The sequence below is a fragment of the Cyclospora cayetanensis genome, unplaced genomic scaffold (genome assembly GCF_002999335.1).
Source record: "Cyclospora cayetanensis isolate NF1_C8 unplaced genomic scaffold, CcayRef3 CcayRef3_contig_79, whole genome shotgun sequence".
NCBI classification, from domain to species: Eukaryota; Apicomplexa; class Conoidasida; order Eucoccidiorida; family Eimeriidae; genus Cyclospora; species Cyclospora cayetanensis.
In genome coordinates this window covers 76,591-96,907 of record NW_020312751.1, presented here as the reverse complement: position 1 = coordinate 96,907, position 20,317 = coordinate 76,591, and the positions used below count along the sequence as shown (strand labels likewise).

At 52.9% G+C, this 20,317-nt stretch overlaps 3 protein-coding genes across 3 annotated transcripts; 1 reads left to right on the top strand and 2 right to left on the bottom strand.

Annotated features, from left to right (window-relative positions):
* Positions 1 to 393: 393 nt before the first annotated feature.
* On the bottom strand, positions 394 to 8,100 carry LOC34620881 (nuclear mitotic apparatus protein 1). Its single transcript, XM_026335730.1, has 16 exons — positions 7,984 to 8,100; positions 7,518 to 7,677; positions 7,109 to 7,314; positions 6,899 to 6,952; positions 6,569 to 6,682; positions 6,239 to 6,382; positions 5,852 to 6,058; positions 5,584 to 5,712; positions 4,714 to 5,403; positions 4,151 to 4,324; positions 3,568 to 3,825; positions 3,028 to 3,172; positions 2,541 to 2,849; positions 2,149 to 2,324; positions 1,662 to 1,948; positions 394 to 1,549 (listed from the first exon to the last, which is right to left on the bottom strand). Exons 1-16 carry the CDS (start codon positions 8,098 to 8,100, stop codon positions 394 to 396), a joined length of 4,326 nt encoding a protein of 1,441 aa, XP_026191515.1.
* A 757-nt stretch (positions 8,101 to 8,857) lies between these two features.
* LOC34620882 lies at positions 8,858 to 11,336 on the top strand. Its single transcript, XM_026335729.1, has 5 exons — positions 8,858 to 9,578; positions 9,757 to 9,884; positions 10,040 to 10,169; positions 10,275 to 10,578; positions 10,880 to 11,336. The coding sequence occupies exons 1-5, from the start codon at positions 8,858 to 8,860 to the stop codon at positions 11,334 to 11,336; spliced, it is 1,740 nt and encodes a 579-aa protein (XP_026191514.1).
* Positions 11,337 to 17,199: 5,863 nt separating this feature from the next.
* Positions 17,200 to 18,552, bottom strand: LOC34620885. Its single transcript, XM_026335728.1, has 4 exons — positions 18,339 to 18,552; positions 17,638 to 18,072; positions 17,464 to 17,510; positions 17,200 to 17,334 (listed from the first exon to the last, which is right to left on the bottom strand). Exons 1-4 carry the CDS (start codon positions 18,550 to 18,552, stop codon positions 17,200 to 17,202), a joined length of 831 nt encoding a protein of 276 aa, XP_026191513.1.
* Positions 18,553 to 20,317: the final 1,765 nt, after the last annotated feature.

Here is a 20,317-nt window from a genome sequence, read left to right as displayed (position 1 = left end):
AGTTCAACGCGTAGATACTGCGCTGCACTTTCCTCTACGTGTACATTTGTTAGCGGATGGACTCTCCACACCAATTAATTTAAGCGTGAATACGCACTGGATCTTCGATAACACTACTGAGTAAATGTATAGGAGTCCAGATAAAACGTGACAGCAGTAGTGTCGCTTCGCAGAGGCACCACTGACCTGCCTCTACATCGTCTCCAAAACAATTAGTTTCTAAGCAAGGCGAGTAGGGGAGGACTAGTGAGGCTTCATGGAGGATGCCATGATGCGACGGGAGAGGGCCTCCAAGGAGCTGATGGCCTGAGAAACGGGGGCAACACATCCATCCACACAAATGTACAGGCGGCGTTTACAACGGCAAGGTAAAGCAGATACTGGACTCATGCCCTATGCTGCGACGGAGCGAAAGATACAGAGTAGATGTGGAACTGCGGTTTTGCTGCCGCTGGAACTGTCTTTGCTTACGCTGTTGGTTCTTTCGGAGCTGTTAGAGCTTTCGCGGAAGAGAGGAGAGGACTGCGATCCGCACAGGGAGACAGGAGAATATGGAGATGGCAGACGCGACGCTCCCATTGCAGGTTCCACTTCTGCTGATGGGGCTCTCTTGCTCTCATCAGCTGAGCAAAGAGAAGAATTGGAAATATATCGCTCATGACACGGCTCTTCTATTCGGATTGGAGGCAATGACACCCCAGCATGTTGCGCGCTGCTGCTGCTGTTGCTGCTGTTTCTTCCAGCAAACGAGGGCTTGGAAGTAGCAGAGCCAGTCGAGAGTCCGTGTGTCTCTTTGGACCTTGTGACTGCTGCTTTTACTGCTGCTTCGGAAGGTACAGGCAAACCTGCAGCTATTCCAGAAGTCCTGGCGTCACTTCCATCAGTAGCAGCAGCAGCTCTGGTGGCTGTTGCTGCTGCCGTCCGCTGAAAGGCATAGGGCTTTGCGTGGGCTCTTTCTGAGATACGATTAATGCGGAGAGCCAAATCGGCTTGCTGCTGCTCCACGTCTGCCCGAAGGTATATTTCATCCTCTCCCTCAAGTTTCTGGTGGTGGTGCTTTGTAGTAGAAGCGTGGCGAGAGGGACGATTCCCGGCTGAGTCTCTTTGGAGCATTCCAGCAGCAGCAGAAGGCCCTCCTGCATTGTCGTCCGTTCCCAGAGCTGCTGTGGTCGGGCTAGACGCCGTTTTATGCTGCTGGTGCTGAAAATTATCCGAATCTCTGAGATATTGCAAAGCAAGGGGATCGACTTGGGAGGCCACAGCGTCAGCGGACACCGTAGCCTGACAGGCTCGATCGGTAGTCTGCTTCGCTGCCTTCTGCTGCAGCATAAAAAGCTGCTGCGCCAAAGAATCTCTGGCGGAGACTTCCATATCCTTTTCGTGCCGCAACTCGGCTATCTCTTCTTGCTGTTGCTGCTTCTGCCTCTGCAGCTCGTCCGTCTCCCTTCGCAGAGCAAAGATCTGCTGCTGCTGCGCATGCTGCTGCTGCACATGCTGCTGCTCTGCCTCCGCAAGACGGGCCATGACTCTGTCGAGGCGCTCTTTGTGCCTAAAACCAACATAGCCATGCGGACGCAACAATACGTGATGCCCCACCAACGTGTTTACTAGGCGCTTGTGCCCCTTGGGGAAAGTGCAAGGGCCTCCCGGTTACGGCCTACGTTTGTATGAGGGCCTCGCGGTCTCTTGCTGAGTGATCGCGTGCATCTTGGAGCCTCTGACTAAAGACCTGCTCGGCATCCTTCAGCCTTGCAGCAAAGGCTTGTGCGGAAGAATGCAGCGTCTCCTCAGCTGCAGCAGCCGCTGCTGATGACTCGGCTGCAGAGTTGCGCTGTTGTTCCATTAAGGCCCTTTCATATTCAGCTCGAATTTCACAGATCGTGGCCTCGTGTGCAGCTCGCAGCTGCTGCAGCTCGTTTGCGTGCTGCAGCTGCAGTAGCTGTATTTCCTGAAAGCAGAGGCACAGACTAGGCAAAAACCACATGAAATAGATAAGCAACTTTTATAACAGCCAGTGCCTGCCCGTCGCCTCCTAGGCCATGCATCGCATGCGTCCCCCCTTTGTGCTCGTATCTCTTGCTCAGACACTAGTAACGTTCTAGCTAACCATCATCCACATAGACTTTAACCCCAAGTGTGGAAATGCACTTTGCTGTGATTATTGATGGCCTCATCAAGAGCCCTTTCTGCCTCCGCCGTCTCGGTTCTGGACTTTTCCCGCTCCTGTTCCCTGTGTCGCTTCTCGTGTACTCTTTGTTTGTCCTTAAGAGTCTGCAACTCCAACGCGTGAGAAGCTCTCAGCCTTTCCAGTGCCTTGTTGTGCTCTGTGCGCATGCCATACCCTAGACCATAAATCGGAAGCCATTGAACGAAGTCGGGAAGAAATATCTTCAGGAGCCATAATGCCCCGCGCACAGAGCGAATATAGAAATTCCTTTGTAAAGTTTAGTGAAGTCATTGAAAGGGCACTTAAGTGAAAGGCTTAGCAGGCGGTTCAAACAGTTAGGCAGACGGAAAACGAGAAAAACGTCCGAAAATACCTTCCATAGCATGTTGAAGTGCTGTATCAGCCCTGTACTTTTCTTCCTTCAGGAGCTTTTCGGCCTCATTCTCGTGCTTTCTGAGTTCCGCCTTATGCTCGCTCTCATGCATTTGCAGCACCAACTCATGTTGTCGCGCCTCCTGCTGCAACTGTTCTCTAAACGTCTTTCTCAGCACCTCCTCTTCCTCAATAAATCTTTGTTTTAGCTCCTGCAAAGCGCTATCCTGCTGACGCTGCTGTTGCTGCAGCTGAGCCTTGAGAGCAGCAATTTCTCTAACGAGCGACTCAGCGTTTTGGTGGAAAACAACTGCGCAAACGCAGAAAATTAAAGGCCGTTCCACGTCGGTCGTAGTGCACAGCCGGCATGGGGAAGGATTCAACATGTGCAGGCGCAAACCGTACAGCCTAAACTCAACAAGAGCAAAGAGATGTCAATTGGCTACTCCAAAGGCGGGAAGCAATGCCAAAGAAGCATCCTTGTGCACCTGTTGTCGATGCTTCAGCAGCAGTCCTTTCCTGCCTAGTTTTCGCGTCATTGACTCTGTTGAGCTCTGCCTCCAATGCTCTCAGGGCTTTAGAGGCCTCCAGTTGAGCTTCTGCAAGCTGTATCTTGTGCTGATTCTCCAGCCCCTAAAATTGAGTCTCGCAATGGGACATTTATAAGGGAGGCATTCTGACAAGCAGTATGCCCAGAGGGTGATCGACAATAGCAGATCCACGGAGCGGCACCGCATGCAGCCTGTTTGTGCAACGTAGGACTTCAAGCCAGCAGATGCAGCCAATCAGTTAATACATAGACCAAGCCACTGGGAGAATTTCAAGGCTCTGACCGGCAAGGACAAGGCCGCAAGCATCGAGAGAACAACGGCCTTCAGAAGGGCTGCGGCCGACTCGGTCACCAGATAAACCACGCGAAGGAAGGCAGAATGGATGCAGGCAGGACACTTGAGGAATCAGCAAGAAACGGTAAGCTGGGAGAAAGAAAGAGAGCCTTTCAAGAATAAAGGCGGCCTCGTGCGGCTTACGCTAATCTGGCTCTCGTGGGCAAGCTCCAGCTGCATGATGGCGTCTGCGTGTGCCACGCGCTCCTTGTGCAGCTCATTTTGAAAGTGCATCTCCTGAATCCGACGCTCCGTTTCTTTGGCTTCCAACAGTGCCCTGTCTGCGCCGGCGGCAGCGGGCAGCGCCACCCGCAGCTGCGTCGCTTCCTCTTGCTGCTGCTGTAGCCGCTGCACCTGCTGCTGAAGCTGGCCAAGAGCATTTTCCAAGGCCGCTGCTTGCTGCTTCTGCACGCAGGTTACCACCACCCCAAGGACAATTGCGTAGGGTGTACAGGTATAAGAGGAAGAAAGAGACAAGTGCACAGTTGATACGGTACAAAGCAGCGAGGGGTGGGGGATTCAACGTGGTCAGGTGAAGCATGAAAGAACTCGAGACATGTGGGTTGGAGGATTCTTCAAAGCGTGCATGTATACAATCAGGAGCCTCTGCTGTAGAACACACGCGCGGTATGCCGTCAAAAACGGTTACGGCTTGCGTTAAAGTTCAGCGGATGGCACAATTCCCATATTGCTTCTGATACAGCAAAGGCCAAAGCACGTTGCTCACCAGTCCTTCGTTTTCTGTTTCGAGAAGATGTTTCTCTTTTAGTTGTTGCTGAAGGTCCGATGCCAGGGACTTCGCTTCACCCTTTAAAGACCACGCCATTTGTTGTGCATCTGCGGGCATCTGCAAAGCCGATTCTACAGCCTTCAGAACAGAAGAGGCTTCTTGAATGCGGGCCTAAAACATGCACAAGCACATTTTTGTGACGACAAGTGAATTGTGAAACCTAGGGCCCTGCCGGTGGGCGGGCAAAGGCATAATTGCAGCTGTGCACAGAGGAAATGAAAAATCCCGACGACTCAGAGTTAACGAGAAAGCCTGCCGCTAAAGGGCTGTCAATAGGACAGAGGCCAATGCGCGGAGCACACACGATACAGGTACAGACCGGCAGATAGGCGGCCAGTCCGATGAAATGCCGGACTGGTCAAAACCCAGATCTGCCTACATGCATCGACATGGGTAAGAGGGGGGAGAGGCGCGAGCTGAATATGGCAAGTGAAGATGACGCGCCATATATGGCACCACCCACAAAAAACAAGCCAACTCTGCAAATGGTGTTGCAATACCTCGACCCTCGCAATATCTGATACTTCTCCCGTAGACGGCAATCTGTGCAGTAAATCATTTTGTCCTATCTGGCGCTCTGCATAGACACCGCCTATGTGAAGCGATAGCCTCTGAGCTGTCTCTGCGATGCCCTGCAGGATGCTTTCAAGGTACTGAAGTTGGAGATGTGCCGCCTCGCCGGTCTGTGCCGACCGAGGCCGGGGTGTTGTTGCTGTTGCCTCCGTAGTGGTGCGCCGCTGCAACATCTCAACCTGCCGCAACCCTTCGAACGCAGACGAAAGAAGACTGTCCAACTCCGAGAGCAGCTGGCTGCTCGGGGTGACGCTACGCTCCGTCATCGCTCCCTGCGAGTGCCCCTTGTGTGTGTCTTGCAGAGACCCCTCCGCATACGCATTTGTAGCATTGCTGCTGCCCCCGCTGCGGCTTGTACGGCTGCCAGTTTTGCTTTTGCACTTTTCCAAAGCAAATAGGGATGCTGCCTTTCTACTGCGGAGGGACCGCAGCAGCCTCATACGACTGCCGTGCGTAAGCTTGCGCCTGACTACAAAGCGAGAAGGAGCCCTGGATATCATAGCCCGTTCGATAGTTTCTGCTTGCTGCTTCAGAAGGGCCTCCAGCTCCTGCATGGACCCCGGAGAGCAACGGGCCTCCGTAAGATGTTCACGGGCAACGCTAAGGGACTGCGCCAGCTGCAGATGCATACATCCCGCAGCGCTTGATAGCAGAAAGACTTAAGCGAGGCCTCTCAGAGACCGCAATCGCCCTCCAGAAAGCAGCCTAGCCGCAGTGTGTGGCAACGGAAACCCCTCTTGTTGTCTATATACCCTCCATGGGGTAGCACACGGGGGTGTGAAGGTTCTCTTGCCTACAGCCATATTGTCTTGTCTGAGCTGCTGGATCTCGTGCTGCTTCTCCTCCGCGTAGACAGAAAGCCTCTCCACTTCCGCCTCCAAATTATGCAGGTGTTTCGTAGCCTCTGCTTCTCGGTCCCTCTCCTTCTGGTCACAGATCCAACACACACACACAGACACACGCCAGTGCCAATGAAGCTCCACCGTAAAGTGGTTGGTGCTATTGGCTTCCCCGCGCAACTGTTGCGCATATCGTCGTGGCGCTTATTGTCGGTGCGCTTATTACCACTGTGCTTTCCAGCTCGCGCTGCGTGGCCTGGAGCTTCTGTCGCAGATTCCGTACTTCCGCAGCAAGGGCCATTCCCTCAGCAGCTGCTTGGTTTGCTTGCTTCTCTGCGGCGCGGGCCGCCTCTTCTGCCGCCGCTGCCGCTGCAGCTTCTACGGCTTCCTTCTCCTTACGTAGCTCATCGAACTTCCACGGCGTCTCGCAAATCTGCTCAAACCCGCAGATTTCCAATGCAAAGCAAAGCACGTGCATGTCGGCCGGTCGCTACGTAGCAAAAGTATTAGCAACGGGAAAGCAACAGCCAAATGCGGCTGACGCAGGGTCGGCGATGACATGCATATCACAATGCCAACCGTAGCAGCAAAGATCGCATGAATACCAGCGCACCTGCTTGACAACTCGTAAGGTCTCGTGTTGTATGGCCCTAAGCGCTTGGGAGATGAATGCCTTCTCCCGATCGAACTTATCTTTGAGTTGTTGCACGACCTTCCCCGTTGCCTTCTCCGGTAAATAAAAACCCCTCAAAGGTGCCTGCAGTTACACAAAAAGGCTCAGACACCCTTACCTCTAGGCCCTGTATACAGGACAGTACCAGAAAGCACTTCGCCACGCGCAGGACTTGCTGAGGGTGTTTGGTCGTGTAGGAAGCACTCCACTATATTATGTGCTAGCACCCGCCGGCCTTAGGCCAAGCGCTTGTGCTGTTTCATAGCATACCTGGAGAGCCTTCCATGCCTGCAGGTTGAGCCGAAGCCACTCGCTAAGCGCCGGAAGGGTGACGGTCCCTACAGCCCGCATCCCGATAAGCTTTTCCTCAAGCTCTAACCTCATCTGGCTAGCCGGCCTTAAGCCGCTGTTTTCCTTGTCTGCCCCATTGTCCGCGAGCTTGCGGCAGCTAGCTGCCAAATCAGCTAGCTGTCCTCCTGTAGGACCACTTGAGGTCCCCTTGCGTGGGGTTGCTGAAGCAGGACTTGGCAGCAACAAGGGATCTAGTGCCAACTGACAGTGCGACTGTGAGGAGCCAGCAGTCGCTGCCGCTGCCGCCGCTGCAGCTGAGGCAGATGCATCTGTCGCGCGCTGCTGAGCAGCGCGCAGGTGTGCCTGCATGCCCCGTAAAGGCACACACACACACAGATCCGATATCCTTTACCCCAAGCTCTATGTAACTAGGGCTTCCACTGATCCAGCTCTTCAAGCATCAACCTAATCGCAGAACCGACATACACCTCCCTAAGGCTTGTGTGTGCTGCTACTGACTTGCAGCTTGATGATGGTCTGCTCCTTCTGAGCAAGCTGACTCGCTGCCTCCTTCTCTTTGGCCTCGAGCTGTTGACTGCGGGTCTTCGCTTTAGCAAGCTGCAGCTCAAACCGAGCCTTCTCTCGCAACCGCTGTTGTTGCTGCTTCACCGCCTCTGCAGTTCGCTCTGTAAGCGCCTCCGCCATCGCGCCAAGGTCCATGCCCCCTAAAATACCATCCACAAACTCCCGAGACACGCAGAGTCACGCTTCGGGTTCTATGCATAGAAATACAAGCCGTTGTTGTGGATGGAAGCAACAGGCAAGGACTGCTATATGGCGCGTTGCGTGCTCCTCAGCAAGGGCTAACGCTTTATTGCGACTAAAGGGGCGCTGGAGCAGCTGGAGTCAACGGCCACCGCGCACGTACCTACGATAGTATTAGCTGCGAGGTGGTATCGCTGCATGCCCAGAAGCAGGCCTTCCACCTCCTTATTCAGCTCGGCCGCTGCAAAGCCCAAATTCTTGGCCAAGCCCTCAGAGGCAGAAGATATATCAGGGGCGGTGCTGACGGACCACAGGTCGCTTTCCTGCACAAACGCGCGCACACTTCGAATTTGTCGAGTGTCATGCTGTGTGGGCTCAAAATCCGTCGTCATGAGAAAAGGCAGTCAATGCATAACAGGACGCGTGGTTCCTAGTTGTGGCGGCAGCAAAGAGGGACCCTCTTGCTCGCGTCTCCGCCGCTTCAAAGGAGTGAGCAGACACAGCGGCAGCAGCTGCTGTCACGCGATCCACCGGAAAGACTGCCGTCCGTTTGAAAGCCGATCTCAGGCAGAGTGCTCTGTGCTCACAGAGCGCTGGGAACGGCACACAGCACAGCGCCCCTATCTTACCCTGCCTAGGTTGGTCTCAACCTCTGTGAACTCTGTCGTGCACTGTCTTGAAAGAGGGGGGCCCCCTCTGGGCACCCCCCCCGGAGAGGGCCCCCTACTATGGGTCTTCTGTTGCATGGTGCCGCAGGAGGCTCAGCAAAGCCCAAGCGCTTTGGCCCGTCAGCCGGAGGACGAGACCTTCTGCGGAGAGAAAGGAAGCAAGAAGGACGCTAAGGAAGGGTCCGCATGTCTTCGGAGTGAGCCAACGCGCAGAGTGTTGCAAGGCCTGTGTTTCGGCAAACGCAATGGTCTGGTTCGGCCGCCCATGGGATTTAGGGTGTCCGCTACAAAAAGGGTCCTACACCCTATATAAATTGCCTTGCTCTACATTCTATGCCTTAGGAATAGCATTAGATGCGCACATACGTGCGTCAGAGCCTAAATTGGAAGGGCCCCCACCCAGCCCTGCGGTCGGCACGGCCTGGCGACGGCGGCCCCAGCAACCCGCTGGGGATTTTTTGCTGTAGCGATTAAAAGCGTCAGCAGACAGCCCTAGAGATTGAAACCTAAGGAAATTGAAATTGAGCTGGCATTTCACTGGTGTTAGCTTTCTCAGTGGGCTGCCTATGGCGTCTTGGACCTCATAAGCCGAGAGTCCTCAAGTGGCCTCTCGATGTGGTGTCTCTGAACGCAACCGAGACTCAGAGCCCGCCTGCGCCAAGGGGGCCCTCTTCTCAGCCTGGACCCTGAACCCTCGTTGAGAAAAGCCGTTCAATCTTTTTTGTGCTATCTATTCGGTTTTTGATTGGTTAGAAGCCAGGGTGTCCAGGCTGCTGTGTAGGGTTTGTCTAGATTCTAGGTGTATGATGCGTTTCCTGCCCCGCTAATATACAAAATGCGACAGGGAATAGGGTCAGCCTTCCCGCGGACCTCCCCTCTGCTTTTTCTAGGTTTCGGGTGCTTCTTGATTCTTGTCTCTGCTTTGAGTCCCCCCTCTCCGGCGAGGTCACCCCTCGCGCCCGAGATAGGGCTGTCCCCAGAAGGACCGGTGAAGGCCTCCCGCAGCTTGGAAAACCCTCCGAGGAGCGTCTCTATCAACTCTTTGGTGCTACCCTGGGCCCCTTTCGGAGTTTCGCGAGTTTTAGGGGCCTTCATGCAAGTAGGAAGCTCAAAAGAGGCTCCGGAAGAGGGTGAAGAACAGGCCGAGTCCGACCGTGAAGCCGGGGAATCCTCTCAGGAGGATTCTGCTAGCGAAAAGGGGGGCGGCGGTAAGAAATCGGGGGCCCGCCGTGCTTCATATGACGATGCAGGTGAGGGCAGCCAAGCGGAAGGAGACTACGAAGAGGAAAGCGCATCGGAAACAGGCAGGCCGGAAGGTCCAAAGGCATCAGCGGGGGCTCCTGAAGGCACCTCTGGAGATGAAAGCCTAAGCAAAGCGACTCCACAGGAGGCCACTTCCTCTGCTGGCATCTTGCCTCCTGCAGTGCTCCCTTCCGGTCCCCCCTCGGCCTCGGATTTTTTGCCACAACTCTCATATGCAGACGGCGATGAGCTCTGTCACTCCATTTCTTGCAGCAAAGTCGCATCCGGTGCCAGCCCCTCTCTCCCAGTCAAAGGCGAGCCACCCCCTGCCTAAACGTGAACCCAAAGCCTTGCTCGATACCCGTAGCCCTTGTCAGTCGCAAAGGCCCCACTTGGAGGCACATCAAGTCAGATGAGGGCAGGGATTGAGACACCCAAGGCTGGGACTTTTATGAGCTAGGGCTGAGGGTCTGGGGTTTTGTGGGCATCCAGGTTGCAAGAAGGCGGTGAAATGCAAAGGCTGCAAAGAAGGTGGTGCCCCTGAGGCCAAATGTCTTGACTGGAAGCCTTCACGACAGCCCGAAATCCTCCTGCGAAGCGGGACGTACTACGGGCTCAAGGTCAGCAAGAGCTAGCGACAAAGTCTTTTCCTGCCGCCGGCTTCTCGTTTTGTGTTAGCCCTGCAGCAGTGGCCACAGCAGCTATCCCACAATTGAGTGGCTGTATTGCGCCAAGTGGTGGTCTTTCCCGTGGCTTTCTGCTTTGCTATTTACAGCGCATCTCGCGTTCCGGATCCTTAGATCTGGCGATAAAGTGGGATCACGAGAATACTGAAATTGATTTTTCTGGGTGCCTTCTCGACGTCAAACAGGCGACTCTGGCTTCGAGGGAGCTCAACGAGACGGGTACTGTCAATTGAATTCCAGCCAAGGACTCACGTCTTTCGTTGCCTTTGCTGCGCACTTTTGTATCCGTAGAAATGGGCGGTGCTTACTGGTATGCCTGTGGAGGGGGGAAGGGGCCAACGGACGTGGGTTTTCCAAATCGATGCGTTGCGCCTTTAGGCAATGTGCGTGCATTTGCTTTTCACCGAATGGCACAGCTGACCCTTGCCATTGCCCGCATCCCCGAGGAGGGAGCTGAATCTCACTCTATTCCTAAGCTTTCGTTTGGGCTTAAGATGAACAATGGGACGGGAATTGCAAGGGCCTTCTCAACTACAGCGAAACCCGTCGTTACCCCCGCATGCTTTCAATCGGATCAAAGGAGCAGCGTCCTCACACTGGATGGGCAGGAAGCCGCGTTTGTGGTTGGGTCAGTCTCCCACAGTCAATCTAGCTCAGAAATAGATCAAAACAGACACTTTTAGAACAGGACTCATAAAAGGGAAGGCCTTAAGTCCTCTCAGGGACAATCGCTGATGTACGCCTGCATGTGTGTCCATAGGCCTCTCATGGCGCAACATAAAAAAGATGTGTGCGCCTATACGTATGTATGACCATGTACATATGTACGCATAATCATCATATTCTGGGTTTTTTAGTGTAGGACTACAACTGCTTCTGCCCGTGGAACAGCCTTTGATCTGTGGGGCGTCTTCTGTGCGTCTCTGTAGGTGGTTCTCGGTCCCCAAACACAAGACTTTTCCCCTCTATCCCCGTAACTTTACGATTCGTCTCTTCTGTCACTCTAGCTCAGACTGCTCTCTGTCTCAGCTCGCTATCTGTGCCAGACTGTCGTGCCCTATAGCCTCTCCAGAAGTAGAGAAGGAAGTGCTAGCGGCAGAAGAAGCTATGCAGCACCCAGTAGGAGAACTGCCTCCCGTCGTGCCTGGTACTTCTACCCTTGGCACCAGTCTGGCTGGAGGGAATGCTATGGCGCTTCAAGCGGGAACGTCATTGCTAGCCCCGCAGCAGCTGCTACAGCAACAGTCGCAGGGCATTCGGCAGCTTCAATTCAGGAGCAGGTATGGATTCATGCCATACTGGAGGGCCGCAGCACCAGCCATCACTGTTAGTTGGGGTGTTATCAGCCTTACAATTGCAGCATATCTGTTCACCGTGACAACGTGACTCAGGACTGCAGCTACGCTCTTTCTGTGCAGTGGACATGTATTTATTAAGAATGATCAATAAAGAGATGGGAGTTGCGCGAAATGTTGAACTGGTAGCCTGAGGTGTTGAAAGGATAGCATGCAACTGTTGCAGAGACCTGCAGCATAAGGAGGCGAGAGAGAAGAGCGGCATGCAAAAAGAACTTAAATGCCAGAAAATACGGAGAAGGCAGACCGCGGCTGTCACCAGTCCACATGCCACCTGTGGAGTAAACTCCTCCGCCGCATGAAGAGAAACAGGCCATAGATGCAGAGAGGATTGCAATATTAAAAATGTATGGCACATAGGGGAGACTCAGGAAACTCTCTGAGTTGCGTTTGTCATTAGAGTCTGTGCCTGGGCACCAAATTTCTTTGCGCTATTAAGGACCTCAATCTGAGCAGGGTACGCCAGATATAGCTGTATATCTGAAAGGATGTTGGAATAGTGTTACCTGTCGCTTATAGATGTCTCGCAGCTCTGCGTAGTCGACCGCTGTGTCAAGGAAGATTCACGAGATGATCGATTGCTTAGGGTTTAGGCTAGCAGGCAACATGGGATTGAATTACCTGCGACTTTAAAGCTTTCTGTGGAGCCGCCGAATGCAGGGCAATCACACGCAATGAATGAAGCAGCGGTTCCTTGTGTTTCGTCAATACCACTTACGTTCCAGTTCGGGGTCCGGTGCCTGCACGAATTGGAGAAAGCCCGGCAACACAAGGTATTCGTAAGCTCTATCGATTGCTAATGGAAAAATATCATACCGCTCCACTCTTTTGTATCGCAGAAACAAAAAATTCCGAGAAGGGCTTCAGGGCGCTCGTTAATCTCTTAATCCGATCGTGCAACTTGCCGGCGGCAGTCACATCGATCACCACAAAGCCGTAGACCTGTCAGCGCAACCAGAGAATATAAATAGATTTATGTCCCAAATTGGAGAAAGAGTCACAGACAAATACAGCAAAGGTGCATGATTCGATTTACGAAGGCTCGACGCGCTAGCATTCTCCGCATCAGAATTGGCGTACCTGGCCTTTGGCGAGGTAACCGGGAAGTGCCAGCTGCAAAGAAAATTCAGTACGAAAAATTAATTTGAATCGTGCACAGTGAACTTCATGTGAGTATTGCCAAGTATAAGCGCGTGGTCACTTGCCTTTTTTGCCAGTTCATTCACAGCATCTGCAATGGCCTTCATTTGATTCGAAAGATTCTCGATGGAAGGGGTGGCATCGGACAGAATATCCAGATTCTGAAATATCAGTATGGTTATCTGCGTAGGAATAACTCTGGAGGCACACGTAATTCGCCGAACCTGATCTGGATCATCGGTTAGTTGCGGATATGTGAGAGCATCGACGCTTTGTTCTGCGAAGAAATAGAAACCGATCACAAAAAACTCATTTGAATGGAGAGGGGTCGGGAAGGGGGGAGGCGGGTACGAGCGTTTTTTCAGAAAAGAAAGTATGCGTGAAAAACCCTGCAGAGGCCCCCGTTGCGCGCCAATCAACACGCGCAACAGTCTAAAACTTCGTCAGAAGCTCGAATTTCTGTGCCCACCTGCTGCTGTCGTGGCATCTGCAAGGGATTGCATGAGATCTTGCTGCAGTAAAGAGTGGAGGAGACATGTTCTCTAGGCAGTACCGTTCACACCAAAGTCATCTCACGATATCTTTGTTCATGGTCATCTGGCTTTCAGAGGCTGTTTTCAGGGTGTTGACAGTGGCTGTGGATTGCCTGTGGGGGCTCGCAATTTATGGTGTACAGTGTAGGCTACGACTTCCACAATACAGCACCCACGCGTCCAGCTGATCAGTAGTTTTTTCCTGTCCACAGAGACTAGCGTTTGGATAATACGGGGTCAACATAAAAAGGCTCCTCACTAATTCTGTTTGCAAGGCCTCGAGGTCTCGTTTTACAGAGGCAGCGGCGTCCAGTGAGTCTGCAGAAGAGGCGTAGGCTTAAGGGCCTTTGCACTGATGGATGCATGGGATTGCTTACAGAAGCCAGCGCTGGCTGCGTTCGCCTAGCAAGGGGAATTTACAAGTTTGCGAGATAAGGTGTGCAGGATATGGAGTTGTACAAACCTTTTTTTCCAAGCTTTCCTGGGGATAGGGCCGGTTGGGGTACAATTAAAACATGGAGTTAACTCCGATCGCTAATTTGAAGTACCTGTCTTGTTTTTAACATCTTCATATAGTTTTCGACAATATTCGTGCAACCAGGGGGCTGCCTGTGAAAGTGTGGTATCCGGCTTGTGAATTTGGGCTAAACCCATGGATTAAAGGGTTACCGAGCTGCGTTTTCACTTCTCGTGCTCTCCATGAGGTAAGGTATAACAATATTACGGCAGATGGATTTAAACGTGGGGTCCTTGACAACTGCAAACCTTATATTCGGAGCCCTAAGCCACAAGACACACTCCCTTACTAGTTGGATATTTTTTGCAGTATGCCGAGAAACCTCCATCTAAGCAGAACTCCTTCTTGTATCCTGCAAAGATTGAGAGCTCACGACGCTTATAAACTGCACTTACGAGGGCGGCAAACAGGGAGCCTACCCTCTGCAAACGAGCAGCTAAGTTATCTGCAAGGGGCAACAGTGCGAGACTCACCCAAAACCTTGACAGCAATAAGCTGACAGGCATTGAAGCTCTCCTGTGAAGTGGCGGATAAGTATGGAACTGCCTCTGAGTCATCACCTTAAAGCTCAGGGAAAACCTCACCGCGATGCGGCGGCAGTCTGTAATATCGCCCCTGCCAAACCCTTGCGTGTCGAAACTCGTAGCTTGTTCCTGATTTCCCGAGCCTACAACATAGGCGAAGATGCATTTAGCAGCATTAAGAAGCCAGAGAGTCGCGGGTCTGGCGTTATCGGTTGCTACGCGCAGCAGTATCCATACCCTTGTCTGTGCGGAGGTGGGAACTCTGGCAAAAGGCTTCCGGGTCGAGAATGGTGTTTGATGTTTTGTTGAAAGAAGTGCAGGTGGAATGGGTAGCGGAAAGCACTGAGGTCTGCTGGCAAGTTTTAATGAGAGAGAAGAAGAGCGAGAGAGATTGGGAACAACTTTGCGTCGCCTCGTATTCAGTGAATTGCAAAGTGCAGAGAGGAGCAGCAAGCTCTCTGTAGCAGCTCTGATTTCGATATACTTAGTAGTTTGGGCACCTTAGTGTAAAAAAAACTCAACGTACGAGGTCGAGCTTATTAAATGCAAGGAGTGTTGCCTGATGAGTGGCCGTTTGGTCATGAACTCGCATTGCAGTTAATGCAGATTCAAGAAGAATGGGACAAACCTCTCCTATGCCCCTAACAACCTTGCACTCCTTCAGTAACAAACATGGCGTTGGGCAAGTGGAATTCAAGGTTTTGGCGTTGGTTTCAAGCACAGAGCATCAACGAACCTCAGGCAACTTGTATTTCAAGAAGCGATCACCGTAGCTGCTGATCCCCGTGCTGATGTAGTGGCACACCGATTCCTAAAGCAGAACGTTGTATAAATGGGATTGATTTATGGCTGAGAATATCGTAGTACCACATTTCCCATGGGGGATGTCGGCTCGGTGGCCATGGCTAACGGAAAACTGGACAGAAGGAGAAATACTTTTCTCCTCATGCTGTTCGCCATAAAAGTTGGAATAAGAGCAGTTCCAAAGAGGTGAGAAGAGTGAACTGCTTGCAAGAGCAATGGCTTGTTGTGCTGTCAAAGAACCTTCTGCTTCAACTACTGTGCCTACATGGACCTGCCATTACACCTGAACTGCACACTTTTCAGAATACGCAGCATCAAATGTACTTCGAACCTAAAGTTTCTATAGACACAACCTGTTCGTTTAAAGATTTTTTGGTCTTTATAATTAATGTGATTCGGCACACTTGTCCGACTGCGTGCGGCGAGGAACGGCTGGAGTTGGTGGGTGACCTGCACGGTTACATGGTGTAAGAGAACATAGCGTGTATCCTGAAAAACCATGTCTCATCCATTAAAATTGCATGAATCAACACATATAATTATGTTCAAGGGTGTCCATACATGCATCTTTTCTGCTCTATGCATCCACCTCTGGATGCGGTATCCTTCCTATATTTGCCTTGGGACTGGGCCATTGTTCTCGATCGTTTGGACTCCACACCATCACCATCAAGCTTGTTTTTCTGCCTGCTGTTTTAAAGCTAGTCCATCATTTATATTCTTATGCCTGCAGTGCGCTACCGAGCACGTTTTAGGGGAATCTTTAATAAACCCCCCGTGAGGCCGCATTCAAACCGAGGGAACCCTCGTTGAATCATACGAAAGTGCACCTTCTTAGGCACTCCACCTTTGCTAGTCGTACCAGCGATACCCGCAGTTGCATTTGCATAAACGAGAGGAGCAGCTGCAGAGCCACGTGCTTGCCGCCAGATGTTTCCTTCTTCACCCTGAACGTGGCAGCAGCAAGGCACGTGTCTGCTGCAGTCCTTTTTGTCGCAGCGGTGGCTGCTGAGAAGGCTGTTGCTCCTACTCTTCAGACAATGAATCCTGTTGACGAGCCGCCAACTGCTGACGGGGATGAGTGCAATGCTCTGAAGGCTACAGGTCTCAAGGCTCAGGTAGGGCTCGACACAGTTAGTGTAGTGCTAGAACCGAGCAGAAGCTAACAAGAGCGAACAATCTCTGCTCTCCTCTTGCGCTTCGAATGCTCTATCCGCTCCTTTTAAAGGATGGGACACACCGCTGCATCTGCTTCGATATATGACACGAACTGTGTGATCCTTGGCACACCTACATCTCCACAGATGAGAAGCGCCGGATGCCTATTAGTGATGCCCAGAGCAAGCACACCTGCTTCGCTCTGCTCCCTACACAAAACAAAACCGAACTGCATTAGAGTTGCTCTTCCTGCAAAGCCTTCGCCCCCGTGGCGCCCCTCTCTTCCCCTCATCTCTTCCTTGAGTCGGTGCTTTTCCCTTCTTGTGTCTCACATCCGTCTCTATCTACGCCCAGCTGTTTATCGCCCCTCCCTCTTTTAGCTCTCCCCTCTGTATTAATGTCTTGCTCGCTCCCACGATATATATACGCCCCTTCCGGCATAGGCATATGATCTACCGCTGTTTCCTAGCTAGGTTGTGTGTCTCTGCGTTTGCTTGCTCCTAGTTTCCTTTCTTTATGGCTCACTTTTGCTTGCACTCCAGGTCAAAGGTCTAGCGGAGAAGCTGGCAGCCGCAATAGCTAATCCCCCGCCCCCTTCTGATGACTGCCTCGTTCGTGAGGTGCCTGATCCCGACGCGCAGCAGCTGCCGCTACTAATGGAGCAGCTAAAGAATATGATGAAACAGGAAATCGAAAAGTTGCAGCAGGATTTCCAGCTTCAAGCTCAACTGCAGGTAAGGGAAAACAACCGATTCAAGGCCTTACTAGCCGACACCAAGGCTGAAACGGATGCCATCCATGCACAAATGCTCTTAACCCAAAGGCAAATCGAAAAACTAGAAGAAGAAATAGGAACAGGATAGTCCATTCTACAGAAGACAAAGAGTTATTACCGCCCCTGCCGCGTCTCCAGGGCGCCCTCCTCTGCTCCCCCGTTATCCGGTGCTACGCGCTGCGCGTAGACGCATTCTACCAAAAGCTCCAGGAGCTTTGATTTCCAGGAAAACAAAAACACGAGATACGCTCGCCCAGCAAGATGGAGGAGAACCCTCCCCCGAATTCAGGCAGGTCCTGCCGACTTACCCCGTACCCGACCACACCGCATGCCATGAAAGCGGGGGGAGGAAGGGAATCTAATCAGTTTCACTCCACGAGTCCACGCCTGGAACGGTACTCACAAAGAAAAAGCTTCGGAGAGGGTATGGTCGGTGATTTCACTCAAATCCACGATCTCCATACCGCGTCCAAGTGCTGCTGCAGCAGAGCGTTATAGGCGGAAGCCTCCAGCTGCTGCGTCAAGGATCCAGAGGGGTCCAAAAGATGCAGTAACAGAGCTGCAAGCTCATGGGGGCACTGAAACGCAAAGCACAAGCCCCCTAGAGTATCCGCGAGGTCAAACACAAGTCAAGAAACTCTAACAGAGCCCTGCAGAGTGCAAATACTTGCAATAGGAAAAAAGCGGCTGCGCATTCCTCAGCTCACGGTGAAGGCATCGCCAAGCTCCAGCACTCGATCTCGATAAAACGGACCTGCATGCACCACTTCACACACGCACGACCCTATGTGACAAGCGCGGAGAGCATAGAGCCACAAAAGAGTCAAGAAATGCCTAAACTCTTAGCAAGGAAAGTCTCCGGAGAGGAAGTATTTGCGCACAAGAGCAAAAGCGCGGCAGCACAACAAAACGATTCTGAGGTGCTGCTTTGGCGGGCTGGTGCTGCTGTTGTTGTTCCATGCCTTCGACGCCTATCCCCTCGTGTTCCTCGGTGTGCTGCCGTTGCAGGGCTTGCTGCTGCTGCTCCTTGAAAGCTGCCTCATTGTAGGTGAAAGCCTCGCTGACTTCTCTGGGCTTCCGCTTGGCAACTCCAGCACGCAAATGACTGTGCGACACCAAACAATAGCTGCTGTTACCTGCACTTCGGTCCCCGCTGCTGCTGCCCCCGCTAAGAGGTGATGGCGCAGTAGCCGCTGGCGGTGCAGCAGCGTACTTTTGAATTTGCTTTTTTTCAAGGATGAGCAGCGCCTCTGAGAGCATCAACCGAGGGGCTAGGCGATCTAGAAGAGGATAGAATAGCGGGAAGCACTCCGAAGCTGCAAAGCAGCACCAGCAGCGCACCAAAAGAATCGATAGTCATATGCGTAGCGCCAGTGCAATCGCATCGCCAGCTTGATGTGCTTAAGAGTGTAAACACTCTCGAAGCAAAGCGCTTTGGGGAGGGAGGTCGGGAGGGGGGCGTGGTTCACAAAAATCTTCACGAAATAGAGCAGTGGAACCCCCCAGGGTGAGCCTTATGTGAAGGCTGAATGCTTCGGGAGGTGAGTGGATAGCGGGGCATGGAGTCGGCTAAGAGCCTTACAGCCAGCTCCAGCTGCATCGTAGATGGCTTGCAGTGTTTTGGCATGATCCAAGTAACTGTGCTTCCTTTTTGCGACCTCTTGTGAAATTGTTTTTCCAGCTGGCGTGCCTGTTGGTGGTCCTCCTGTTTGGAGTGCTGCTACCACGTCTTTTGGTGCTGATTCTGCAGTTCCCTCCCCCTCAATGACGCTGTGTGCAGCCCGCCAAGAGGCCATCGGGTGCTTGCGTGGCTCTAGAGGCTATTCGGTGCCCAGCTGGCCCCTCCGCGGCGCCCATTGAGTGAAACCGCAAGCTGCGGAATGTACAAAGATGATGGATGTTATCGGTGAAGTAGCTCGGGGGGAAGGGGGGGGAAAGCCAACGAGCGCGCAACGTGGTTGGCCGCCCGCCTGCAAGGGGGGCCCCCCGAAGACCCAGGCGGGCCCCACTGGGGATGCCATATGGGGCCCTTCATGGATTGAAATCTAGGGGATCTCAAGCGTTTTCGCATGCCATCTCTTGATACACTTTGTTTTCAGCTTCTACACCTGTTTCTACCGAAGACCGTTGCGTGTGACTCGAACACATCGCAGGGACGAGAGCTGGTCGCCGTCGGTAGCGTGTCTCCTGGGAGCTTTCACTTCGTTTAATCGTTTTACGCCAGCATTCAGACTTCGAGGTCTAGGCGCTGTGGCCACTGAACGCATGTGCAATAGCCTGCCACCCTTTCCCCTGCCCCCGCCTTCGCGCCATCGCCTACCCCGTCGGTGCCTCTGTAGTGCAATGCCATTCGGGTATACACTCGGAGGCTAATGGCGCAACCAACCGGGGAAGAGGCCCTGGGGTCCCCTGCACCACCAGAGCCGTCTGAGGCTCTCTGGAGGCAGGTGTTGGCAGCGGCACAACTTGACTGTCAGAAAGCGCGGCAGGAGGCATACGCTGCTCTCGTCTCAACTGCTGTTACTGCCGCCTTCGCGGATACCACGCATGCTGCTTTCCGAACGATCATTCAAATGGGTAGGCTGCTTTCACGCGATGATTTCTGCTGCTCTGGGGGCGGTGCGGCGGTATGCGTATTCCTCCCCCTGCGTCGAGGATCCCCCCTCTTTGTGCGGAAGACCCAAGCCATGAAGCTCTCGTATCTGTGTGCAATATATGTGTGTGTGTTTCAGCTTGCAGCGAGAAGCTGCAGAGTTTCCACAATGGCAGTCACCTGCTGCTGCAAGAGATAGCCGCTTCGGCCCTGCCCCTTCTCTTTGCTGCTGCAGCTCGTGAACAGGAACCTGCAAGAGCAGCAGAAGCAGCCCAGCACACGGCCAGGATGTTTCTCGCCGCGGCGGCTTCTTCCTGCTCTCTCCTCGAAAAAGATGTGTGTTAAGGATTCGGGATTGAGGGATCAAGGGCAGGGTGGACAGAAGGTATAAACGGAGGCGCTGTGGCAACGCGCTTGGCGTTTGCTATTTCTGATGGTGTGGTTGAGGGTTCGGCATGAGAGCTACGAGCGCAGGAGGGGTGTTTGGTGTTTTCCTCGCAGCGCAACAAGATTCGGATGCTGCTAGGAAAATCGCTTTTCAACGGCAAGGTACTGCAGCAACTGCACAAAGAGAGAAACCGCAAGTTCAGCTTTCTGCGATGAAGCTGCGTCAGTATGCGCTTAAGTAGCAGTGGCAGCTTCCACGGGCTTTTGGCCTGCAATTGCTGCTGCTGCCCCCTTCATTCCTCTTCCACTGCTAAATTTTGATGATGATGATGCCGCTACGGGTGCTGCTGCTGCGCAGGCTTACGCAGAGGCGGCGGCCTGCCTAAGCGCGATTCCACTGGAATCCTCCACGTATGTGCGATAATGCTGTTACTGCTGCTTTTCGCTGCTTCTGCTGGTGCCTCTGCTTCCAGTCTCACAGACTACTGAATTTGCCTGTATTGACTATTTAGGGGAGGCAGCCAAATGGAACGCTTAGAGGCGGCGGTGATGGCAGCAGGTAAGCTAAAAAGCTCGAAGCC

Coding starts and splice junctions, on each gene's coding strand:
- LOC34620881 (XM_026335730.1), bottom strand. CDS start 8,100: ATGCAACAGAAGACCCATAGTAGGGGGCCCTCTCCGGGGGGGGTGCCC. Junction 7,315..7,517: donor CGCAGCTAATACTATCGTAG/GTACGTGCGCGG, acceptor ATGGTATTTTAG/GGGGCATGGACCTTGGCGCG. Junction 2,325..2,540: donor ACTTCAACATGCTATGGAAG/GTATTTTCGGAC, acceptor GCATGCGCACAG/AGCACAACAAGGCACTGGAA.
- LOC34620882 (XM_026335729.1), top strand. CDS start 8,858: ATGCGACAGGGAATAGGGTCAGCCTTCCCGCGGACCTCCCCTCTGCTT. Junction 9,579..9,756: donor CCCCTCTCTCCCAGTCAAAG/GCGAGCCACCCC, acceptor GTGGGCATCCAG/GTTGCAAGAAGGCGGTGAAA. Junction 9,885..10,039: donor GGACGTACTACGGGCTCAAG/GTCAGCAAGAGC, acceptor TGCTATTTACAG/CGCATCTCGCGTTCCGGATC.
- LOC34620885 (XM_026335728.1), bottom strand. CDS start 18,552: ATGGCCTCTTGGCGGGCTGCACACAGCGTCATTGAGGGGGAGGGAACT. Junction 18,073..18,338: donor CGATGCAGCTGGAGCTGGCT/GTAAGGCTCTTA, acceptor GCTGCTTTGCAG/CTTCGGAGTGCTTCCCGCTA. Junction 17,511..17,637: donor GCTGCCGCGCTTTTGCTCTT/GTGCGCAAATAC, acceptor TGGTGCATGCAG/GTCCGTTTTATCGAGATCGA.